At 33.3% G+C, this 25,651-nt stretch overlaps 2 protein-coding genes across 3 annotated transcripts in view; both read left to right on the forward strand.

The window, feature by feature from the left end:
• Nucleotides 1–25,651, forward strand: part of LOC138135022 (putative zinc finger protein 66) — a 194,888-nt gene that overhangs the window by 60,106 nt on the left and 109,131 nt on the right. For both annotated transcript variants that reach the window (XM_069053660.1, XM_069053659.1), the window contains exon 2: nucleotides 12,868–13,093. In XM_069053660.1, the coding sequence (XP_068909761.1) occupies nucleotides 13,021–13,093 (73 nt within the window). In that variant the 5' untranslated portion in view covers nucleotides 12,868–13,020. The remainder of the gene's footprint in view (nucleotides 1–12,867; nucleotides 13,094–25,651) is intronic.
• LOC138135775 (tyrosine recombinase XerC-like) lies at nucleotides 4,746–7,131 on the forward strand. Its single transcript, XM_069054637.1, has 2 exons — nucleotides 4,746–5,435; nucleotides 5,501–7,131. The coding sequence occupies exons 1-2, from the start codon at nucleotides 5,016–5,018 to the stop codon at nucleotides 6,134–6,136; spliced, it is 1,056 nt and encodes a 351-aa protein (XP_068910738.1). The 5' UTR covers nucleotides 4,746–5,015; the 3' UTR covers nucleotides 6,137–7,131.

Raw genomic sequence — 25,651 nt, forward strand, 5'->3', positions numbered from 1 at the left:
AAATACAAGAAATTATAAAAAACACATATGCGGTTTACAATCGATAATTGATAAATGTAGGATTTGCGGAATTGAAGGGGAAACAATTGAACACATCATTTCTTCTTGCACCGTTTTGGCTCAAAGCGAATATAAAAAACGTCACGATATATTCGCTAAAATTATACACATGAATTTAGCTGTTAAATTCAATTTATTAAAGAATACACAACCACATTATAGTTATACACCAGAAAGTTGTTTGGAAAATGACAGTTACAAATTATATTTTGATAGAACAATTTTAACTGACATTCATATTAAGCATAACAGACCAGACATTATAATTTTAAATAAACAACAAAAGCAAGCATATCTTTTAGACATAGCTGTTCCAAATTCACATAATATAACACAGACATATAACACAAAAATTAATAAATATTTAGAGCTGTCCGTTGCTATGAGAAATCTTTGGTGTTTAGAAAAAATTTCGATTTTACCACTTGTAATATCAGCATCGGGAATAGTACCGCAATCTCTTTTTAAAAATTTAAAAATTCTGGATTTAGATAATACATTGGTAGTTGAAATTCAAAAAGGTATATTATTATACTCATGTCACATCGTGAGGAAGTTCCTTAACATTGACACAGAACATAATACACAACAAAGTCAAAATGCGGAGGCGAGACGCCGGTAATTATGTTGATAAGCACTGCACTATTACTTGATAGTAATATCCGTAATAGTGTATGTACTCCGGCAAAATTGCCGTGCCGCCGGGTGGAGGTGGGATTATGTAAATTGTTCTATATAAGTAAATTGGTCCATTTTTTAAAACCTTAGAGATGATCAATTTGTATTTCCACCAAGATAGAAAACAAGCCAATATCAACTTGGAGAAATGAACATTTTCTTGAAATTACTTGTCGGAATAGAGAACAATTGGAAGAGGGTTATTTTAGTAAATCAAGTCTGCCTGTATGTCAAGAGGAAGATTCCAATAAATTACACGGCGTCTTCATTTCGACGACGAACGAATATGAGAACAGCGTGAGAAATTAATTAGTCACCGTCAACTAAATTTGGAATTGTATTTCTAGACAATTGTCAACAATATCAAGAATAACTGATCTGTTGGTAACAGTGAAATTTGGCAAATTTGAAATTTACCATGAAAGGTTCACTTTTGTAATAGCATAAACATAAAGTAAAATCGTTATAGATGTCAAAATGAAGTTTGGTTGGTACTAGCACGGAATTTCGGGCAGACTTGAAATTTGACTGATACAAAATGTGAAATAGACTTTAGGTGCTAGACGTATTAATAACCTCATTTTAATGTCTACTATTGCTTCATATCATTTTGCAAATTGCATTCGTCAATTCTGAAAAACTGCAAGTGCTTAGATGTGATTTTCTGAAAACTAAACCGTCTTTTTTATTAAACTTTGAAAATCAATAACTAAAATGTAAAATAATTGTGCATAATTGTGACAGTTTATTTTGAAGTTCCTTCAAAATTAATTATTATGACATTTATGACAATAAAGCTTAGACTACATTGGGTTTTTTTAAATGACATGTAAATTGCTGCCCGAATTTCCATGCTCGCAATAGTATCAACTAAAATTACTATGCTTCTCGGGATTTTTGAATTTAAGTTTTTGTTCTGTCGCCAATCGTCAAACGTGTCAGGTAGATTCACACAAGTTGTAAATTCGAACATTTTATTGAAAGAAATTTTCCAACGTTCCATGATCTTCACATTGTCGTTCAAACTTCAAACCAAGATTTACCCCTTTTATAGTGAAATTTAACAATGATTGCCCAAAAATTGCAATTTAATAATTGTTATAATCTTTTAACAATGTTTCCCATTTTCTGGAGTAAAACTGCGCAGTCCAGGCCTTCCGTATTTCCGGAACGTGTGTGGTAGAAAACTGCGCGGACTTGGCGGACCGTTCAGGCGGCTGGATAAGAATAAAAAAAAACGATTCTGAATAACTGTGCAATCGCAAACGTCAGGCCGATCGGAGTGTGTGTGGCATTGTCAGTTTCAGTTTAGTTGAGGCCGCCTTTCAGACAACACAAGTCGAGTATTTCTTGAAGAGTTTATCAAGGTTTACGAGTCGGAACCATACCTTCGTCAGGTTAAAAGTATCATGCTAGAGTGAAAAAGGAACATATTTTTACGCAAGCGTTTTTTGTGGTAAAGGCGATAAAACTATATTGAGTGTTTCTCGGTTGACAGATTAATTATATATTTCTTGGTACTGTAATAGTCCGAAATTTTTGTTAGTTCTAAATTTTATGATTCTCAATCCGTTTATCGGCATTATCCCTAAATGTGGTAAATAATGTAGTAGGTACCCAAATGAAATTTGACGACCTTGTAAATTGTATGAGTCCGAGGGATAAACACAGGTATACAATGGCAACAAATGGTGGAAAAACGTTGCAGTAAAACACTCCTTGAATATTTTTGGTAATTCAAGTTAGAATCAGGGAAGAATTGAATTAATGAATTTGATGTTAGCAAATTGGAAATTGAATGAAACACCAAATTAATGTTCACTAGGTTAATGGACTTTTTTAAGCATTCTCAAATTTATGTCAAATGTGTAATCAAAGAGGGAAAATTGCAAATTAGAAACTAAACGCTTTATCGTAGAAAATAAATAAAGTCGATTGCACTACTGATAGAAAAGTCTGTGGCGGAGAGTTTATTTAGGCATCCCCGAAGTCCAGACTGCACAGTTTTTGCTCAGAGAATTTCCGGATCGTGTATGGCAGAGGGGGTATTCAGGCCGAATCCGGAAATACGGAAAGCCGGGCCTGCGCACTTCTTCCTCTGAGGATTAACGCTTTAAGGAAACGGAATGATGGCGACAGGGTCGAAAAATAGTCTTCCAGATAGTGTCATATTGTACTAGGTATCACCGAAACATAAAGACAAATGGAATAATTAATAGAAAAATTAAATACTATTTTATCGAAGGTAAAATAACCAGGCCTACTTTTTTTATGGCATACATTTTTCAATTTTACGAAAACTTTTTGTTTTTACAATTCCACAAGTTGAATTTGGGCATTTTTATGGTTAGGCTTGAGGGTTTAAATTGGGAAATTTATCAGATATAAAAAATTAGGTCGTGTTATTTTTGGTAAGATTAATTCCAGAATACAAACTTTAATGTTAATTATTTTATTTCATCCTGTGTCAAATTTCAATACTTTACGTCATCAGTTTGAATCCGGGAAAACGCAAAAAACGGCCGGACGCCGGTTAAGTGTTGTACTGGAAACACAAAAGTAACAATCGCAATAACAATGATTCAGTTTTAAGAAATGTTTTATTCAAAACTACATCTAAATACAAATTAACAATTTTACTATTTCGGCCACAAAGAAGATGCACTTACTTTCTCAGACTAAAAACGGTAGTTCACAAATAAAATAATACAACCATTTAAACCAAATCTAAAAAATAGGCCAGTCAGCATAACCTCTTGCGTAATTTTCTTCACATTATTTTCTGATTTCCATTTACAAAAATGGCTGAATTGTTTTTGGTACCTTTCACCAGACTTGCTAGGTATTAATTCAGCACAGGCTTCTGCAGATTTTCTTACAATTTCTGGAGGATTTGCTTTAGAAGTCATTTTGACGCACAACATTATTTCAACAAAATAAACAACTGCCAAACAGCCGTTGCTAATCATGTTCCTAAAATGTGACTAGATTTGGAGCTTTTGTTGAATATTTTGAAATTAATTTCAATGTTTCTTTCAAACGAAATTTGAGGCAGGATGAAATAAAATACATAACGACATTCGTCCGTGAACTCTTTTTACAGTACTCGTTTCGAGTTTCAAGACTCGGCTCCTTCGTCGCCTCGTCCTTAAACGTCTAACTCGTACTGTAAACTATGAGTTCCCGGACTTATAACGTTAATTACTATATTTATAATACGGTTATTAAAAACACAATTATTAAAAGCAGTTTGAGAATCTGAGAGGAGTAGCATGCGATTATTTTTGACACATGATCGACCAGTAGGACGTTTTTATCGCGATAAAAGTGTGCCTTGGAAAATAGGCAAAACACATTCAACAAGATGGCAATCAATTTGAGCACTACTCTTGTAAATAGGTTTTGCAGCTTTATTTAAATATTTTACATTATTCCTCTTAGACATTCAACAAACATGAAAATTTAATAAGAAATCCAAGTGAACGTTGATAAATCTTTTTATCTACTTTTTCCAGTGAATACTGCACCAAGGTCAACATTTAAGGCTCGCCTTTACCTAAAAGAAATTTCCTAGTTGATGTGCAGTGGGTCCTCTATTTACAAATCTATATTTTGGTCAAACGGGTCAAACAAACCGGGAGACGCAGGTACCTTGAATTAGTCACAGACGCTCAGTAGAGGGTAGAGGATTACGATCCTGTCCTGTTCCGTACCTAAATACGGAGATAAAATTTTGTGTTGGAAAGACAAGTCCTACAATGCCAAATCTGAATTGGCTGCACTGCAAACTGTTGTTTCATTCCATTTTATTATTTATTAGCTGACCCGACAGACGTTGTCTTGTCTAATCCAAATTTCAGTAAATTAGTTTGTGATGATGATTTATTTTCTTCCATTAAATTTGAAATAACAATGAATCTCAAGGTGTTTTATTTACATTTCGATTGCAAGATCGATGTTCAAGTGAACAATCCGATAGCGAAATAAATTGGTATAGAAATAAAATAATTACATTTTTCTAATCATATTAAGAAATGTGTACTTTTCCATTACGTTTTTAATTGAGAAAGTTGACATTTTTTCAACTGTGGAGAAAATTGGTCGAATCCGTGGAGAAAATTTTTGTCTTAGACCAATGAGATGACGAGATTTTACTTTCTCAACGGATAGTATCTATCACCACCGTAACGATTATACGACGGTCCATTGTTTTCTAAAAAATAGTTGACATTGACATTTGTCATCGAATCTGTTTTCTCAGAAATATCAACAAGAAAATGGAAATTGTGGACGATATAGAGAATTGTACGCCACCGGAAGTGCAAGAGACTGCTAAACTCACAACACTTAATCTCTTGCCACAAAAGTCGAGAAAGAAATATGAGTTAAGTTACAAAATGTTCATAGATTGGTGCAGAACAAAGAAGACAAACTCATTTTCCGAAAATGTTCTCTTGGCTTACTTCTCCGAATTAGCAGAGAAATATAAATCCTCCTCACTGTGGTCTCAATATTCCTTCCTGAAGTCTACTCTAAGCATTCACAACAATATTAATATTGAAACCTACCCCAAGTTACGTGCATTCTTAAAAAGAAAATCCGAGGCCTATCAGGCTACAAAATCAAAAACATTTACTCCTATGGAAATTGATGAATTCTTATCCAATGCTCCAGATGAGATGTACCTTGCAACAAAGGTAAGGTGTTGACTTCTTTATACATAATATGCTACATGCGTACCTACAATTAACATTTTTTTAAGGTGGCCCTTATAATGGGCATTATGGGTGCTTGCAGGACCAGTGAAATACATGCCATCAAAGTGAATGATATTGTGGATATAAACAAAACAATGTTGGTCACTATTCCTGTTACAAAAACAAAAAATGTACGAAAATTCACTATAACTGGTAAATTCTATAATGTTGTTCAAAAATACATTAATCTACGTCCGCCAAATGTGTCGACCAACAGTTTATTTCTAAACTATCAAAAGGGCAAGTGCACTTGTCAAAATATAGGTGTTAACAAGATATCCAAAATGGGAAAGGAAATAGCTAACTACTTAAAGCTACCGGAAGCTGAAAAGTATACTGGACACAGTTTCAGGAGATCATCAGCTACAATACTAGTAGATGCAGGTGCCGATATAACCGCTTTAAAAAGACACGGTGGCTGGAAGTCCACAACGGTAGCCGAAGGTTATATAGACACGTCCATGAAAAACAAGATGGACTCAGCGAACAAAATTATCAATGCAGTTCAAGCTTCCAGTAGCAGTGTAGGAAACACAACAGAAAATAAAGAAATAACCAATACTAATGTAGATGTAAAATCACTTCCCTTTACTATTGTTAATTATGGCACGGTTAATGTATATGTACATAATAAAACGTAGAAATAAAAAATATATAATTATTACTCAATTGTCAATATGATTAGAAAAAGTATAGTATTTAACTCGTGAGAATTGGCCATTTCCATTCGAATGACTTACTCCACTCGCCTACGGCTCGTGGTCGCAAATTTCATTCTCATGGAAATGGCCAACTTTCTCACTCGTTGAATAATATACTATTGTTGGACAGATCGCGAAACAACAGAAAAGTAAAAACGGATGTAATTTTAATTTAGGCTGGAATGCGTTTTTCCAGATTTTTCTCCAAATTTTGAGCTAAGAATTTGTTTTAGTATTTTTTTGTAGGTACATAATATACCTACAATTTGATCGTATAGGACATTTTTCTGACTTTGAAGGTCCGACTAATAAAACTATAATATTCACCAAATACAGGGTGCAGCATTGTGTAGTTGTATTTTCCCAAAGTATTACGATTAAATTTGCATTTACTCCCTGCAGATGAGGGAATGAATTTTAGTTCGGAATTTCTACCTGATTTGTCAAGAATTATGAATGAGACAAAAATGACCCTTATGGTAAAATATTTTTAAGGTAAAATTACAATGAAACGGTTGGTTTCATCTTGTGTCCCTTCGGTGAATAATTGAATATTATCGGTTTATTAGTCAAAAAAATTTGCTATAGATAAAGTATAGGATTATGTTATGTACTCCCAAGTAACGATTTTTAATCTTTACTTATTCTGTACTTGCTCATGTAATAGTAATAGTATACTATTATTTCATACTAGAAGTCTGTTCTGTATCATAATTTTATTGCAAAAATAAAAATCATATTATGTATTTTGTGAAAATCGCATCATCTTTTTTCCTGTGGTAATGGCCGTTGCTATTGTTTTTTACAATGAGTATTTCCTTCATGTGTTTAGCAACCAATTGCGTGACAAATATTGACCAATCAAAACGAGAAAACAAAAAATAACCCAATAAAATTTCTCTAAAATGCAATGTGCAATAATCTGATAAAAAATGCCGGTACCTGATTTTTTTTAAATTTAATTATTTTTAATAAAAAGGATTGGAAATAACGCGTTTGTTTTCATTCTATTCAGGAAATAATCAGCCGTATACCCCTCGTGCAAAATTTTAATATCGGCAATTTTTTTGCTAATGAACTCAAACATCTATAAATTATTCGGTCAGAAGACCAATTATTATCAAATAAAAGCCATCGACTTCGTCTCGTGCTCTTATTTGCTAATAATTGGTCTTCTGACCTCATTTATGGATGTTTTCGTTCATTAGCAAAAAAATTTCCGAACAAAAATTTTGCACTTGGGATATAATATGTGATTATTTCATTCATCATCATTTTCGACCAATCGTAAGGCTTTATTTTTTGAATTACAGCGATAATTTTTCGATAATTTTTTATTGTCCTTCAAATGTTTTTTTTTTTTAATTTTTAAGACAACGGCGAATACTAGTGTCACATTTTTTATTTTTATATCAAATGTCAACATGAGTCGTCAACTTCTGACGAGCAACTTGCAACCATTTTAAAAAATGACATTCGTGGTTGCTAATCAACTTTCGTATTACAACTCGATCATTTCGAAGCACTCAAGTGAATATTTTTCGACTTTTGCACCTTTCAATGTCAGATTTGATTTGTAAAAATAAAACAGCCCGGTAAGTGTTGCTTAGCGACGCTTTCCGGCTCTGATACTGTTATATTATAACTCACCTACCGGACTCAAATCGATAATGTAATCGAACATCTACCGGACAGTATAAAATAAAATATTTTAAATCCTGAATTTTGACATGAAATAAAGGAAAAAATTGTGCTTATTTCATGGTGTATTATTACTGGAAATTATTATTGCACGTAAAATAAAGGATAGAGATTTGCATAATATTAAAATGGGTGATATGCCGATGTAATTTGTACCCTTGTATAGTCCCCTTTCTGTAAGCTGTTAGCTCAGGTAGCATGTAGGGTTGGTTGTCTACAACGTGAAATTTTAACGTTGAGAAATGACTTCATTTTTTTCGTTTTTTTCAACTAATATTCAAGTAGGAAACACCACTTTTCGTCTGCGTCACATTCATAACAATATCTAGTGAATGACGTGAGATATTTTCGATATCTCTTTTCATTTTGCCTACACAGCTTCCAAGCAGAGCATTTTATTTGTGGTTTTTCAACAAATTCGTCAAAACAAAATTATATTTTTCTCTTCATAGTTCACTAATAGAAATGTTCATAATTTATGTAGTAAAGAGAGAAAACGTTCATCTCCTACTGTTTTCTCAAAAAACGTGATCGAAAATCCACTTTTTCGACCGTTTCAAACTCAGGTAAACGCGAGCCTTAAGAGACTAGAAGATTCAGAAAAAAATTTCTATGTCAACAAATTATTGACTAAAGTCATACCGTACGTTCCTTCGTTATTTTTATCCGTCTTTGTCAGTCAGTATAAATAATGTGAATAAAGCAGGAAGTATAATAGTATATTATATCATTAAGAGTAAAAGTGTCTCTTTTTGTGTCAAGCCCAGAGATTGAAGACCGAAACGCAGTTGAGGTCGACAACTGGGCGAAGCTCAAAAAGAGCTTCTACTCTGAATGATATACCGGGTGTAGAATGGATTTTGGTATATAAAGGGTGTTTTTTTTTAATTTGGCGTCGAAGTAGGCGTTGGAGAGTCGATTGAGATCGCACCACTCGTGTAAAGTGTAAGATTTAAACAGCTAATCCGTGATCCGTAACCTGTATAGTGCGTTCACAATCGACAGTTCAACGCCTACTTCAACGCCAAATTTTAAAAAACACCCGTTACATAGGCACATTATGTGTAAAAGTAAAAATCTTCGGATATTGGCTCCCCTAATTATTTTAGAACAAACCCTTAAATACAAAAGTTGTAGAGTTTTAAAACTGGTTCCCAATTCTTATTTGTTTTGTTTTTTAACATCTTCCGGAAGTACACAATAATGGAAAAAAGAGTTAAAGAATTTGTCAAAATAGCAATAGCTGGGAAGTGTAACCGAGGTGACAACCAAAGATGACAATGTATGATATTTGACATGTCAAAATTGGAATTGGTCGCTTCGGATAGAATACAGGAAATGTTGCTTGCATGTCTCTAAAAGACAATCCGGACTAATACCATTTTACGAAGTTAACTTTTTCTTCTTTGTTGAAACAGTTCATTCTGAGGAATTAGCAAATTCGTTACGTTTGTCAAAAAATTTATTTTTTTACTCTACAATTTTCGTGTTTAAGGTTTTGTTGGAAAATAATTAGGGCAGCCAATATCAGAGGATTTTTACTATTGCACGTAAAGAGCCTATGTACCAAAATCCATTCTACACTCTGTATACTATTTTATTTTCAAGCGGATCACAAAAAAATCGAACATGAACTCTGTTTAATCGGCTTCAGACCGACTATATTTTTTAATGCTCGAAGGAGCTTTTGTTTCATTAATACACTAATTGGGTTTAACAATTTTAATTTATTTGTGAACTGTATTGTTACACGGAGTTGAGGGTGGTCAGGTAGCTGACGCGACTGCCTCTGAGATGTCGGTTAGATCTCACTAGCAACAAGAACTCTACAAGAACTCTGCAAGAATTCTCTTACATAATCTACACTTTCACTTATATCGCTACCCTTAGTACCTGTCATCGGACGGGTGGCGAGACGCCCGAAAAGTGTTCGGTTTGTACCGGACAAACTCACTTATTTATTTTTCTTTTCCTACAGTTACAATCTTCAAATTTTAAGGCACTAGTAATTTCTACTTCCCTTGTTATTGGTACTTGAAGTTTCGATAATATTAGTAAAGTCTACAATGCTATTCATTCTATCCGATGTACTTTCTGCAAATTTTCACGTAAAGCTTTCCCAAAGTGGTGAATGATCGCGATTTGTAATTTTTAGTATCCTGAACTTTTACTGCGATAGCAGAGCCAAAATCTTCGCCATGTCTCATTGTCAAATTGGTGATTTCATTGCATCGAAAGGGGTTACACTTAGTGACAAGTAACCCACAATAATAATTTATAATTCTTCCTCTAGCGAACTCAGAAATTTTACCTATGTAGCCAGAAACTTTGCACCAGGAGCAATAATGTAGAAATCATACAATTTTCGCCCGGGACTGTGGTCGGATTAGATCTACTCGTACATTGAGTTTGCCGCGATCTCCATCAATTTTTGAGCCGTCCGTCGCTCCACGTGCATTTCGTTTTCTAAAGCCGGTTGCACACGGGCGTGAATGTCTTGATACATGCACGTGCATAAATCAGCGTACGAGCAAAATTTCTGGCGAAGACAGAAACATCATCGCGGTGTTCTTTGTTGTTCTGATTGTGCATTCAACAATGTGGCTTTACTTTGGGTCCACATTGACGACGTTGCTTACGCGTTTACGTATGCACATGCATATCTCAAGGCATCCACGACCGTGTGTAGGGGCCTTAACAGTACACACTTACTTCAGATGTTCGCTAAATACAACAAACGTTATCAAAACGTAAATAGCAAACGATGACAACTTACAACTGTTTGCCTATTAACATTGAAGAGCAATCTTGCGCTATTTTTGACATTTGTTTGACATCTGATCTGACATCCATGGGCAGTTGGACACGCCCGCAAGTCTCACAAAGGGCGGCTCGTTTTTAATCACAGTCGAATCGATTAAATATTGGATAATAATTTCGTTATTTTGCTTTTTTAGAGGCTTTATCTTAATGGGGATAATTTATTAATTAAATATTTCGTGTAATTGATAATTGTAATTAATAAATAAATCGTGACAAATACTTCAAATGACCTTACATTTGACCCGGTCGAGCCGCCTGTGGGACACTTCTACTCCTAGAACTTGAAGTTCTTCTACTCCGCTCAGAAAAAAAAGATACTTTAACCGTCTCTATGGAGATACACAAAGGCGCGATTTTCAACCACTTGAAGATAAACATGATTAAAGAATTATATTATTATACTCAACATAATATAAGAAGTCCCACGGCAAAAATATGAACTAATGGGCATTTATGGTAACAACTTAAAAAATTTTAAATAGGAACATTCAAAACTACTTTATTTGACATCCACTTTTCATTTCTGTTGCAAATCGAAACTTTTATTTGCTCAAAATTTTTATTTTTAATAAAATTATATATGCATTAGCACCACTGTCACGTTTGACATGGGACTTCTTATATTATTTAGAGAGTATGGTATTATTACTGAATAATAATCTAATATCACCTACCATACTCCACACAAAACATATCATGTATTTGATTCTGAAATATGTACTAGTGATTGACAGGTCTTTATTTTCATATCAGGGAGACAGGAATATGCATTATAAGAAAAACTAACGTTGTTTTTTTATCCAATTGAAAAGAAAATGTAATGTAAATACACAGGAGGCGTAATTTTTCGTGTAATATTGTTAGTGATACATTTATCATTCCTCATAATTCGGAAGTGTGTGTGAAAATGAGAACGTTTAAACACCTTCGGCTGTAAACAGGCTGAAATGTTTCAACCAGCAAAGCCACTTGTTGAAAGCTCCCTTCATTATTGAATGTTTCTAAACTTTAGTGTTTCAATTATTTCATCAAATTCATTCGATTGTAAAACCAAAATCTGAGTTTTAATTAAATTGTGTTCAAAAGAATTTGGCAACTTAAATTGAAAGACCCCTTCGAGTAAACTTGTAATCACCGGAAGGAGCGTATTATTTGCCATCGATAACGTAAACAGTGTGACACGATGCTTCCAGATTTATTGTACCGGAAGTGGCAACATGATTATTTACCTAGGAATCAATCATTGTAGTTTACTGCAGTGGTTTATGGTTCCATAAAGAATTTAACCGATTTGTGGCTGCTAAAATTAGAACTATCGTTAAAACCCTTTCGAATAGCATTAGCATGGTTATTGCTATCTCTAATCTGATATCGATTATGCATTTATGAGTTACAAATCCATAAACCAAACCATCAATGTTTAATGATTTTTTTTAAATTACGGATAAATAACATCTTGCTTTCATTTTTACTCGAACTTTCTTGTGCGAGATATGTTTATACATATTAACTTTATCACTTTAATTACTTACAATTTTAAATTGAGGAAAAGTGTTAATATAACCACATCAAACATGTTTTATTCCGGAAAAAACAGTTCTTCCGAAATACCTAGAATAATGTTCGAAAAAAATCACTCATTTGAGAAACAAGTCAAAATTTTTGATTGAGTAGAAATGTAAGTATGAAGAGCAAATCTGAGATTCAAACTTTTTAAACTAACAATAATTTTTATTCTAAGAACAATTTTGAACCAATTTTCCAAATATCGATTTAATTAAGGTGAAAAGTTTGATGCAATTTTTTTTGTCCGAAATTTTGTTTTGCAAATTTACACATGGGCATAAAATTTTACCGATTTTTTTTAAATATCAAATTTGAGGTACGAGTACCTACCGGAAGTTACGTGATAACTTTTGTCATAATTTTAGTCCTTAGATAAGCAACCAAGATTATCTAAATATGTTGAAACTTTGAATTGTATTCACACTGAAGCCATAAAAGGTTTGCAAATTCATACGCACCAATTGTGTACCCACACATGTTGAAATAAATTCTTGTGGTTGCGTACCTACATAGCGTAATAATAAAAATTACACTACGCTTTGTTACTTCAGTTTTATAATTAGTGATCGATTCACTTGCAGATGGAAGCCTCACTGAAAATTCACGGTCATCTGGTAGCCAACGGTTCAGACATCGGTTGATGATGGGCACTAGGCTATAAGAAAATGTGATCGTCTACCGGAACTAGAAATTGCGGTGGTGTCACTTTGCTTCGGTGCTGCACCCATCTAGAAATGGGCTGTGGCCACAGCAAAATCAACATTTATCCCAGGAAATCTAGAAATAAAACAAACAGCAAAAAGTCAGGTGAGTCAATGTACGAGTATTACGGCCGTCGAAATCAATACCAGAACTTTAGAATATATTTTTCATTTGGTCTGATACCAGTTAGCAATGCAGTAAGTAGGTAATAAATTATTATTGATTTTGCAGTTTCTCGTTGTAAATGTAAATGTAAAATCTTGCAAATGTGAGTAGTTTTGTTCTATTTATTCTTTCATGGTCCTTCTGAAAAGAAAAATCGGCCTAAGTATTTATTACATCTTGTTAAGTCACCTTCTTCGAATTTTTATTGATTTTTAACAAACGATGTCAAGAATATAAAAATGTTATACGAGTATGTATTTATTTTAATAATTATCACACAGTAGATCTGCAAACAAGAAAGAAAATAAAAACATTTTCGAGTTGCCTTGAATGAAGTACATATTCTGGGTTGTTATAAATTAGGTAGTGGTAATTAAGTTGCAGTTCTTAAGGTAATTTGTGCGAACAGAGCAGAGTATACATGATGTATATATATATATATAACATCAGTGGTAGATACAGAGTTGAACTCTTACAAATAATTTAACATTATATCCTCAGATGCTGTTTTGATGGAAAAATACGAAAGAAAATATTAGTGAGAAAAGATAAATATTTATTGATCCTACGTTGTGTTGTGTTACACATTTTTAAATTAATTAAGGTTCAACGAGAAGCCATACGGTGGAAGAGTTTAAAATGGAATTAAAATGACTAAACACACTTCATTTAAATTTTATTAAACAATTACCTAATAGTATAAAATATGGTAATGTTGGATCCCAATAAAAGGTATAAATCAATGAGTGAATATAATATGTAAATGACTTTGGTGGACGTTAGATTAAAGTTTTGAGGGAATGAAATTTGACTTGCGGCCCGTGAATTGAAATTTGACTAATAAATAAATGACTAAGCTGAATGAATACATAAATTTTTGAACGTGAACAGCATTAAAAGAATTTGACCTGTGAATTATGTGATCCTGTTTAGATTTGAATTGTTTCCCATGTTAAATTGAACCCTACGCGATACTCATGGAACCTCTCGATCAAGCCTGATATAATATAGGGCTTCGAAAAAAAAGGGAAGGTGCCAACACACTTATGAGGGTATCTCTTCTCACGTGTCAGCTGCTTTGTCAACGGTTCGTAACCCCGTAACATGTGGCGTGGCTTCATTTTGTGCACTGCGCCGGACCAAGCGGTGGACACTGGCGGAGCCTGTTTTCAATATTTGTAACATAAATTATTAAATAATTTGTAATTGTAACCTGAAATCTTCTAAGTTATCTTTTGTTGGAAATTCGGCACAAATGATAAATGTCTGATTAAGTCCTTGTTAAGTAACCAAAAGTCTTAAAAGTTATAATAATTGTTATAATATAAGGTGTAGAGTCCAGACGGAACTTTTTAAACCAAGCAAGATAGAAACATCGGAGTTTACAGCTTTTTAAAGTAAAACTGAAAGGTGATGCTAGGGAAGTTGTCAACTTTGTAATTTCAAATAGCAAGGGAGATCATATAAAATAGGCAAAAATTAATAGGGAATTTTTCCATTTTTGAATTTTTTATAAATACAGTTTAAAATTTGTAATGAAATGTGTTACAAATATATTAATATACACATTAAATGTAATGTTTCAAACACCTGTAACATTTTAAATTTGTTCAGTGTTTAAGAATACGTGGGAGGATTGGAGCAATTATTTTGCTTTCCATGAAAAATTGTGGAATTCCCTATTCATTTTTGGCTAGTTTAATTGTTATATCATTTGAAAGGTCTTTAAATTTTCTGTCCAATAATGGCATGATTTTTCAACTCCACAATTTTTGTTCGTATGAATCTGGTTTCGCAGGCATATTGGAGAAGTTTTGTAGATGTCGGATTTAAAGTAATTTTGGAACAAAAATGCCATTCGGAAACATGTTTAAGTTGGATACAATTTTATTAGCTGATTAAGAATAATAAATAAACAACATAATGTTTACTGAATCTTCAAAAAATATAAACAAACGTCGTCACTCCAAGAAACATTCAAAATGTCCTTCCTGAACCTTTTGGCAACAAAACAGTCCAATTCCATTCCATACACACATTCTCGAATATTTCTAAGATAATGATGGCACACAGCCTCGTAATTCTCTTCTTCAGATTTTCCAATATTCAGATTTGTTAATATAAACCTCTAATTTTAAATATACTGGTAGAAAATCTTGAGAGGGATTAATTCGGCTAAATGAACTGGCCATTCAATTGAGCCACATTCACCAATCGACTTGTGGAATCCTGATGGGAAATAATGTTTATCTCAAACATCTTCCCTAATTGCATTATTATCAAAAAGCAACAAAAACAATAGCATTTTCTTTTTTCCGATGTTTTTTGTTTTGCGTAGTTCAAAAGTTGAACTATTTACGTCCGCACAATACTTCTAGATTATACCCACATTCACTTAAACCATATTAATAAATTTCAAATATTCATCATACAAAGTGTCTATAAAAGAACGTATTCAAGAGTCCTGAATTGTGCGGTTCTATAATTTTATTGTATCGAAATATGTCGAGCCGTTGAAGCCGTCAAATCAGATGTCAACAATCAAATGTCAAATTATTAAATCGCCAGTTGTGAGTTCGACGTCTTAGTTGCTTTGCTTGTGATTTTCTTAAATTTTTGCATATTCTAATTACTTTTTATCTTACAATAGTCTTTATAAAAAAACATAATTAATGGACTTACATAACCTCTATTTTTCTATTTGGGACCACAATATGCTACAGAGCGGCAAAAATCAAATATGTATATTCTAATTCCACAGGACACTCGATATCCGTTTTTAATAGACACTTTGTATAAATAGCAGTAAGCCACTTTGTCTTATGCTATAAATTTACGTTTTTCTACAACCGTCAAAAAAACGTGACATTTGTGCATCGTTATCAAGTCGCAAAGTATGTCATTTTTGATTGTGAAAAAATATTTGTCAAAAAGTTTCCTTGGATGCTAAAATACGGGGTGATCAAATAGGACTGTTTAAGTTGGTAACACTGAATTGTATTTTAAATTGTATAACAGGAGTAACTTTCGGTTGTTGATGGCTTGTCGTTGTTAATGCTATACCTACATCAGATATTTGTCAAATAAACCAACAAAACATACCCGGTTGCAGTGTTATAAATAACCGAAATATAAAATTTTCTTAATTGTACTGCCAACTTAAACAGTCCTTTTTGATCACCCGGTAGTTATATTTTAGCACCCAAGGAAACTTTTTCACGAATATTTTAGCATCCAAGAAAAATTTTACAAAAATTAAAAAATCCAAAAATTTTAAAATGCTGTTGTAGCAAAAATAGTGTTTGTATTTCGTGCGAAAGATGATTGTTTTGTTAGGGCATTAGAATGAGTTTGAAGTCTCGACCTAACGGTCTCGACCAAAAACTCATGCCCCAACAAAAAACAATCATTTTGCGCACTTAATACAAAAATAACTATTTTATTTAAATCAATGGTGACATAATTTATAAAAAGAAATTTAACTTTACAAGAATCACGTAAAATTTAAAGAACTAAGATGAATAAAGTGGAAAATTTGTTTGACTGTTGTTTAAAACGCTATTTAAAAAACAGCTTACATTTGATGTGTCAGGGTTACATGTATACAGTTACTGAAAATTTTAAATCGACGTGAATGATTGACATTCTATTTGTTTATAGCTATGCAACTCATTAGTTAAGACAGTCTGATGACGGATTATTCTTAAACAACTGATGTATTTTTAATTTTTTCCAATGAACTTTAATCACTTGTCAACTCTTTTGCTAATATACACAAACAAATATGTATCAAGAAAATAACTGAATTAATTTATAATTCAGATTTCACAAGGAAAGACATTTAGAGAAACGCAATGCTTACCCATTTCCGAATACTTTTTCGCTTCAAGTAAATTATCTGAATTGGCATCTCGTGCAAAATTATACGTTTTCTGTTATAAAAAAGTTCACAGCATTTCACTCCGAAAGTGCTACTTTTCCCTCTTATCTCCACTTCTACCCTTTTTTCATTTTCTTTCACACCATTCGTGATTTCCCTTTGCATTTCAACGTAAAATTTGTACGTAAAAGTAAGCTTTGTACTTTAATTTTTGAAAACCGGTAATGACTCTTGATAAGGTTAAATGTTCCTATTGATATCTGACGTATTTTTTAAATAAGCTAAATTGCACAGGTAGGTATGTGCAATTGAACTCTACGCTCAACTACTTTTATGCTGGACAAATCAAAAGAGTCATTCACGTGTACAAAAGCTTACTAAATATAGTCGGTAAGTATGCTATATGGGTTAAAAGGAAATTAAATTTCGTATTGATCCACGTAAAAAAGAAATATACTGTTCCAGGAATAAAAGCCATTATTTCCGGTTATACGAGAAAAAAAATCTAGTGTTTGAATGAGCGAATTGTAGTAAGTGCCGCAGCTATAAAACACATTTATCATAACTGTTTTTAAAATGATTAAACTCGAGTACACAACATCTGTCTACGTTTGCCCACGTACTTCTTAAATAGAGAAGGATGTTATGACAAGTAAAGCTTTTTTATTATCGCAATCTAAATCTTAAATTTAATTATTTTTTAATCAAATAAAGTTTCACAATTTACTTCGACTTTTCACTTTTGTATACCAATTGCTTTCTCACACACCCGGTGATACAGCTTTCAGAGCGGATTTTTTTTTTGGGATACCATTATCAAATAAGTATAAGTGTCAACTGCGTATAAGTAAAATGAACTCCATCTCCTTTCAATGCAGCCCGTGATAAATCCAGTCAGTAGAGGTGTTAGATTCTCTCATGAGCTGTGACCTTGGAAATATCTGCGCGAAGGCGAACCGATAAAACAGTGAAAAATCTGTAAATGAAAACTGAAAACGTCGACTACTTTTAAATTCAAATACATAGAAATAGGCGAGAGAGAGACGAAACTAACGAAACGAATGAGTATGTTTTCCGGTCGGTCTGTAGCGCCTAGTTGAGACCGATATTCGTCGTTTGCGCAGATATGACTCATAGCCCATGAAAAAATCCAACACCTCTACCTTGTACCTGCAATGTCATCAATATCAATCAATAATGCATTATTATTTATTTTATTCACAAACTTGATGTCAGATCTATTTGTCACGATTCGTTTATCACTTAAAATGGTTCTACTCCAATGTAAATTATAATTATCAGTTTCAAGGACACTCTTTATTCCATACTATATACATACTTCATTTCATAGTTCCAAATTTGTTGCTAAATAAGAATGTATTATTTTAGCAAAACAATAACAGTATAATGTAGTCACCTGTGCTCGAACCTAAAACCGTAAATTAAAAATTCTCTAAAATTCAATTTCCGATGATATTTATTAAATTTTGTGAATAACGTTCGGACTTTAAAGTCAATATGTGGAATATCAATTTTTGTCCATATAATAATTCCAAATGAATAAATTAGTATTTACAGCCTTCATGAGATTATATTCAGTTACAAAAGTGTTAAGTAAACATTTCGTTGTACTATAATATCAAGTGTTCAATTGAAAAGTTCATCAAGTAGCTTTTGAACTTTGAATTTTTTACAACATTGTGATGTATCGGTTGTTTTTTTAAATTTCACCTCATAGTAGGCGTTGTGAACGCACTGTACAGGTTACGGATCACCGATCAGCTGTTTAAATCTTACGTTTTACACGAGCGGTGAGTTCACAATCGACTCTTCAACGCCTACTACGAGGTGAAATTTAAAAAAACACCCGATATAATTGAATTTTTTTAATAACAGTGATTTTCATGATAATACGGTTAGTCACACAGAGTGTCAACATTTTTTTAATGTAACTGGGCCTGCGCTCTGACGAGCGGGAGTTTATTTCAAATTCGTAAAAGATTTCTGCTCATTCCTCGTTCAATTTGTTTTGAAAATGAATTCGCGGAAGAAAGGTTGGCTTCAAAAAAATTGGGAACTGTCAGAAAAACTTCTGTTAGATTTTATTAAATTTTTGTACTTAGTTTGAAAACTGCACTTATGTGTCAGAAATGTCAGTTATGCAAATACAGCACAAATACTGTCAAACAGACACAAATTGACATAAATTGACAAATTAAATTTCCAATTCACATTAGGTCAAATTTCATTTCCCATTTTTTTTTAAGCCAACTGTACGGGAAGTGAAGTGAACGTAACCTAATTTACCTAATTTTGACATTGGCAATTGTTTATTATTTATTTTATATGTAATGTAAGTACCAGGTTATCAAAAAGGTGTATAATTAGAGCAAGACATGTCTGTGGGTGCTGAATACAAAACCTCTTAATTTGACGACAAAATTTTATGTTAGATGTGTTTTTTACGTTGAAACCATTAAATGCACACCAAGATATTATTGCCTACGTTCACGTTGTCGACAAGCCAATTGCAAAGATGTAATCTTCCTGGATAATCTGCTGGCTTCAATTCCTGCACTGCTGCACGTTACAGATAAAGATGTAAATTTTTGTGTACAATTTTTTGCTTTGTTCCAACAGAGAGATAATTTGCTGACTCAATTGTCACTCGCAAAACACAACTGACATCTGTCAAAGAAGACTTCGTCCCTTTTTCGCTCTTCTTTCACAAAAAAGTCATAGCCAACTTGATGAACCACCATGTGATTACTGATTATCTTCATAGACGAAAAGCTTTCATTGCATCCGTATTTATTGATTATGAAATATTTAACACAGCATTTTTACTGTTACTATTAGATATTAACTTTTCAATCGTTGTCGTTGGATTCCATTAAATACAATTTTCATCTTCATTTTCGTCTTTTCGTAGACTTAATATTTTCGGTCATTACACAATTACTGATAGGATTGTTTTCAATTATTTTATCTTGAGTATTTACATCCAATATATTTTACTGGATAAGGAGTTTAAGACCATTAACTTCTGGAAGCGATTTTACAGTTTGAATAAATCAAATATTTTACTCAGAATAGCTTTAACGTCTGATCATTTTTCACGAAAGAATTTTAGTTTTCTGATTTAATGCTGCGAGAAAGGCAACATAGTTCCTCTCCATGATATCCGTTGTTACATAAATCACAGATCGGATCTGCACCATTGCCAGGACATTCTGTATAAGTCGTCAACATGGTAATTACACTATTAATTAACAGTGATCATTATTAACAGAAATTAATTAAACAGTGGATTATCGGCGGATAGATACGCTACCACGTGCGCCACGTAAAGAGGGATCAAATTAATTTGTAATCGAGTTATCCATGAATCCGCAATCGTATGTCGTTACTTGAACTCCACGTTCTAATAAACACAGTTTGAAACACAGCTTAGATCTCGACATATCAATCGCAAAAGTCATACGGATTCAAATCCATGGATGACTCGATTACAAATTAATTTGATCGGTCGATATTATTAATTGCTGTGGACAATTTAAATTTTTTATAATGTTTTCGATATTCCAGCCATCAGTTCATGGGTGGTACAAGCGTGTTATAACAAGGCAGTTATGCACAAGAAAACGAAAATACCTACATACAAAAACGTGGAAAGCGCAAAAAAGGGCAAATAGGAAAAACATAAAAGTGTAGTGCGCTATGCTGTCTGTAAGAATTCGCAATACAGTATATTAGTATATTATAGGCTTGCCCGACCATGGCCAACTGTATCAAAACGCTAAACGCTTATATGACGATTATTTGAACTAAAGGTCAAGGACAACGAATGACAAACGTCTTTTTTTCTGTTATTGGTTATGTCCATGTCAAATATTTATAGGTAAATAATTTAACTGCAAGTGTTAACTGCATGCAGTAGCAAAATAATAAAAATAGTAAAAGTGTAAAATAAGAAACATACATATAATAGGTAAGGTGTTCTGTCAATAGCTTTAAAAACCAAAAAAAAAAAAAAAACGAACTTCCATTGCTTCAAAACATCAGACATAACCTCAAATTGTTTTAATTCGAATTTAGTATTTTCTGAATACATTGTGTTGTTGGATAATGTGACTCGTGTCAGCATTAGAATAAGTGAGCACATCAAAAAGATTGTCACCCGTGAAAAAAGTTCAACAAGAAAATGGTAAATTTCCTAGAATGGAATAAAATTTTCATGGTTGCAGAGGATAATCCAAATGGACTTAATATGTAAATACAAAGATTCGCTGACCCAGCTAGCAAATAAGTTACCAGGGGCCAACAAGTCATTTACCAAAAAGAAACATTAAGTTTAAAGGAAAATGCATAAGGGAGGAACTGACGCAGGATGAGATCCTAAATTTGTAATAAAAGCTTTAAAAATGTATCGATAAGTTTATTAGTAAAAGCAAAACGCGGTACTCTGTATAGCAATCAAAGTGCTGTAGTGTTGTGAAAACAAGTATCCTTTTTTTGAACATCCAGTGTATTAGAATTCAATAAATTTGATATTTTATGTTTCGAAGAACACTGGCTGGTTGAGTCTGAGGCGAATTGTTTTAGAGTGGGTAGTTATTCAATAGCTGAATACTTTGCTAGAAAAAATCACATCCATGGAGGAGTAATACAGTTTGTTGACTCCAGTTTTGAATATACAGTGCATCTTTTTTAACTGTTGCCATAGGGAATTGCATGGTAAAACTTGTACCCCCTGTTAACTTTTGTTCTGATGAAAATATTCAAACCATTTTTGGAACAAAGTTGGAAGATTTTTTAAACTATCGGATAAATTACAATTCAATATCCTAAACTGTCGAAAAAGTTGTGAAAAAATATTTCTAGCGCGCCGGAATAATAGTACGTCGAGCGGTCGCCAGAATAGCGTCCCTGTCGGCTCAACTAGCACCTGAGACCTGACCATCTCCACTTTTGACTTTTGTCACTTTCATTTCAAAAATAAATAGCGAGATCTCCTCGAGGCTATGATTAAAATAAATAATAAATAAAAATATAAAACCTAATTTTTGTTCCCATATAGCCTACTACGTTTTTTGTCAAATTATTTACGTTCATTAATTTCAACTTTGAAGAGTAAAATTAGTGTAATAAAAAAAAGGCTTGTCGTTCGTTGTTCAAACAGTATGTATTACATAGTCTTATTAATGATTTATTACAAAAAATAAAAATTTGCACCAAATCTGCAGTGGATCATAAGTTAACAGAGGGTATAATTTTTACCATGCAATTCCCTACGGCAACAGTTAAAAAACGCATAAGAGGTCAACCAGAAACTGTGGAGGAATTAAGGGCAAGAATAACACGCCAAGAAATTTTCAAGATCGCTAGGGACATTGTCTAGCAGTCGAAGGAAAACACTTTGAACATTTCCTTTAATAATTTCTGTTAATTTGTTGAGTTATTTGTGCGTTAACGTTTTGGTTTTTTTTAATAAATAAATGTTTACATGTTCTGCCTTCCAAAAGCTAATTTAATCACAGCCTCCCGGAGATCTCGCTATTTTTTAAATGAAAGTGACAAAAGTCAAAAGTGGAGATGGTCAGCTGCTGGTTGAGCCGACAGGGGCGCTATTCTGGCGGCCGCTCGACATACTATTATTCCGGCGCGCTAGAAAATATTTTTTTCACAATTTTTTCGACAGTTTAGGATATTGAATTGTAATCTATCCGATAGTTTAAAAAATCTTCCGAATTTGTTCCAAAAATGGTTTGAATATTTTCATCAGAACAAAAGTTAACAGCGGGTATAAGTTTTACCATGCAATTCCCTATGGCAACAGTTAAAAAAAATGCACTGTATACCTCTCCCTACTGTTAAAGATTTTTCTTTATACCATACTGTTATAGGATTTATCAGTACTCAATGCTTGATTGATATAACACCTATAACAGTCTAAGCCGTTATTTAAAATTATAGGCCGTTATTCAAAATTATCAGACCAGGGCCGTTATTTTTGCTGCCGTTGCTACGGTTACGGCACAAATGACAAGTAAATTTAATTTGTGAAGTAAAGAGAAATGTCAGTCTTACAAATAAATCATCGTTAAATGTTAAGTATTATTGGTATAAAGAAAACTATAAAACAACATACGGCCGATATGGAGATAACCCATATCGGCCAAATACCGTTATATACTATATCCGTAGAAATAGACTGTGAATTAGGAGGTATAATCTATTCATTTTGATTGTGACAACTCCCTAGTAACTTTTCAGTTGCTAGGTTATTGATAGGGAATTTTAGATAACACTAAATCCAGTTGCAGTTGGCAACTCTCGGAGGCGCCATTTTGACAGAAACGTCACGCTCGCATATATGCCCGTAGAAGACAGAACGGAGAACGACTTGCACAAACGTTTTTCGACGTACACTGTGCGCATATCTATAAAATTGAGTTTTGGTACAAAATTTTAGAATTCAAAAAGAAAATGCCACGTCGTGTTCTCAAGTTGGGACCAAACGGTTAATATTGACTTGTTTCGAGACATTTATTGAAGCCAACGGGAAAACAACTCACAAAGACAAACATCACCAATAAAGTTAACTCTATTTGTGCTTTTTTGTTGTACATTTTGGCTAGTAAGTGTTGTATACTCCATTCTTTATCTTGGTGAGTGGTCTTTGGGAAATTTTCAGCCGTCAAGTTGAATTTAGGGGTTTTTGAAAATTCCAATGGAAAAGTGCGTTGGTAGTTGTTGAAAAATATTCAAATATTACAATAATGTACAGTGGCGAGCACGGAATTTCGCACACATTGTACATTTCACTGGCATAATTTTATTAAAATGAGATACTGGCGGCAGTTTCATGACAGTTTAGGTGAAACATCAGTCATGATCACATATATCATGATTGATTATGATGACAATAAAGCTTAGACTAGATAGTTTTTTTTAATGACCTACAAATTGGTGTGCGAAATTCCGTGCTCCCCACTGTACTTACAGAGACGCCGCAAAGTCTTTCTATTTATTATTTTCCTGGTTAAATTGCTCATGATTCATATGGACCGAGACCACCGACACATAGCCTCAAACGTGTCATCTTCACATCGCATCGTTTTCAAAAATTTTAATAACTTGCTTGGGAATTTCAAAATGTTCTAGACCGGCCACACACTTTCCGGTCAAATTTCATCCGGTTAATTTCTCACACCCAAACTTCTTTGCAACATTGCCCGGCATGGGACAGGAATAATGTTCGGTCGACGCTCGACGGTCGGATTGACCGACGACGGACGCCGATAATTTTCATATCGGGAATGGTTAAATTTAAGAATCGATGTGTACGGCTTATATACTGGGTGCCCCAAAATTCGCGGAACAACGTAGTAGTACGTTGTTAAGTAGTCATTAAGAGATCAGGTAAAAATGTTTAAAAAAATCAATCTTCTTTTTTGTAGAAGATATGGACCTATTCGTTATACTAAATGTGGCAACATTTAAAAACATTCTATGCATCCCAATAGTCTGCAAATATTTAATTTTTGTTGTATCCAAGGAAATGGGAGGGAAAAATCAAAGCCGTGTTGCCGTACGCTGTTTGAGGTAAAACGAACATAAAATTACTACTTAGAAATGCTGGAAATAATGGAGAAAATAATTGCAAACCTGATCACAATCGTTCAAAATTATTAGGCCACTGGCTAGTAAAAGACAAGTAGTCAAAATCTTTTTTATTATTTAAAATAAATGAGATTAAAGCTGCACCTTTTGGGCCCCCATATCTTCAAATCTAAGAGGTATAGAATTTTTTAATTATTTTTCTCGTTATTTTCTAACATGAATTGACATTACCTCATTGAGTTGTTCCGCGAATTTTGGGGCACCCAGTATTTACATTTCGCGACATAAGATTGTGAGATTTGGAGATGAATGCTTGACGAAGATTCTGAATTCGAATGACAGCGATGACAGTTAATAGTAGGTAGTAGGTAATCCCCAGGCATTTTTCGCTTTTGTCTTACTGCCAAATGACCACTTCCTTCGTTCTTCATTAATATCGAGAATTGCATGAGGTGATTTCGAAGTTTTTACGTTAAATAATCTGTACCTGGATATGACCCCACTTTTCAACAGACGTGATCACAGAATCAGACAGACGTTTTGAGTTTCTCCTACTTCAAATATTGATTTCCGTTATTGATATTGATAAATACATTAAAATCATTGCTTTACTACCTACCATGGTCAAGTTTTGACAATTCTCACATTTTCACATCATGTTCACACCACACAAATATTTAGTGTAAAACGTATGCAGCATACAGCTAAACAGCGCCTACTATGTTTTTCGTTGTGGTCACAATCAAAGTGAATAGATATTAGGTACTTACATTTATTTCTTCAATCTGAAACCATTGGTGAAAGACCTTGCACAGCCAACAAACTAGGTACACAATTCCTGCAGGGTACCTACTTTTTCCATTCAACGGCACAATTTTTACAGATTTTGGTTTCATTGTTCTTTGGCTTGTTACTGACAATCATGCATCAAATGTAGCTTAATTTAAAAATCTTTGCAGCGGAACGTTAAAAAATCATATTGAGTATTGACC

The sequence above is a fragment of the Tenebrio molitor genome, chromosome 7 (assembly GCF_963966145.1).
Source record: "Tenebrio molitor chromosome 7, icTenMoli1.1, whole genome shotgun sequence".
NCBI lineage: Eukaryota > Metazoa > Arthropoda > Insecta > Coleoptera > Tenebrionidae > Tenebrio > Tenebrio molitor.

What these genes read in the sequence shown, in the direction of transcription:
- LOC138135775 (XM_069054637.1), top strand. Translation starts at nt 5,016, where the DNA reads ATGGAAATTGTGGACGATATAGAGAATTGTACGCCACCGGAAGTGCAA. An exon ending in AGATGTACCTTGCAACAAAG is followed by an intron (nt 5,436 to 5,500) that starts GTAAGGTGTTGA and finishes CATTTTTTTAAG; the next exon opens with GTGGCCCTTATAATGGGCAT.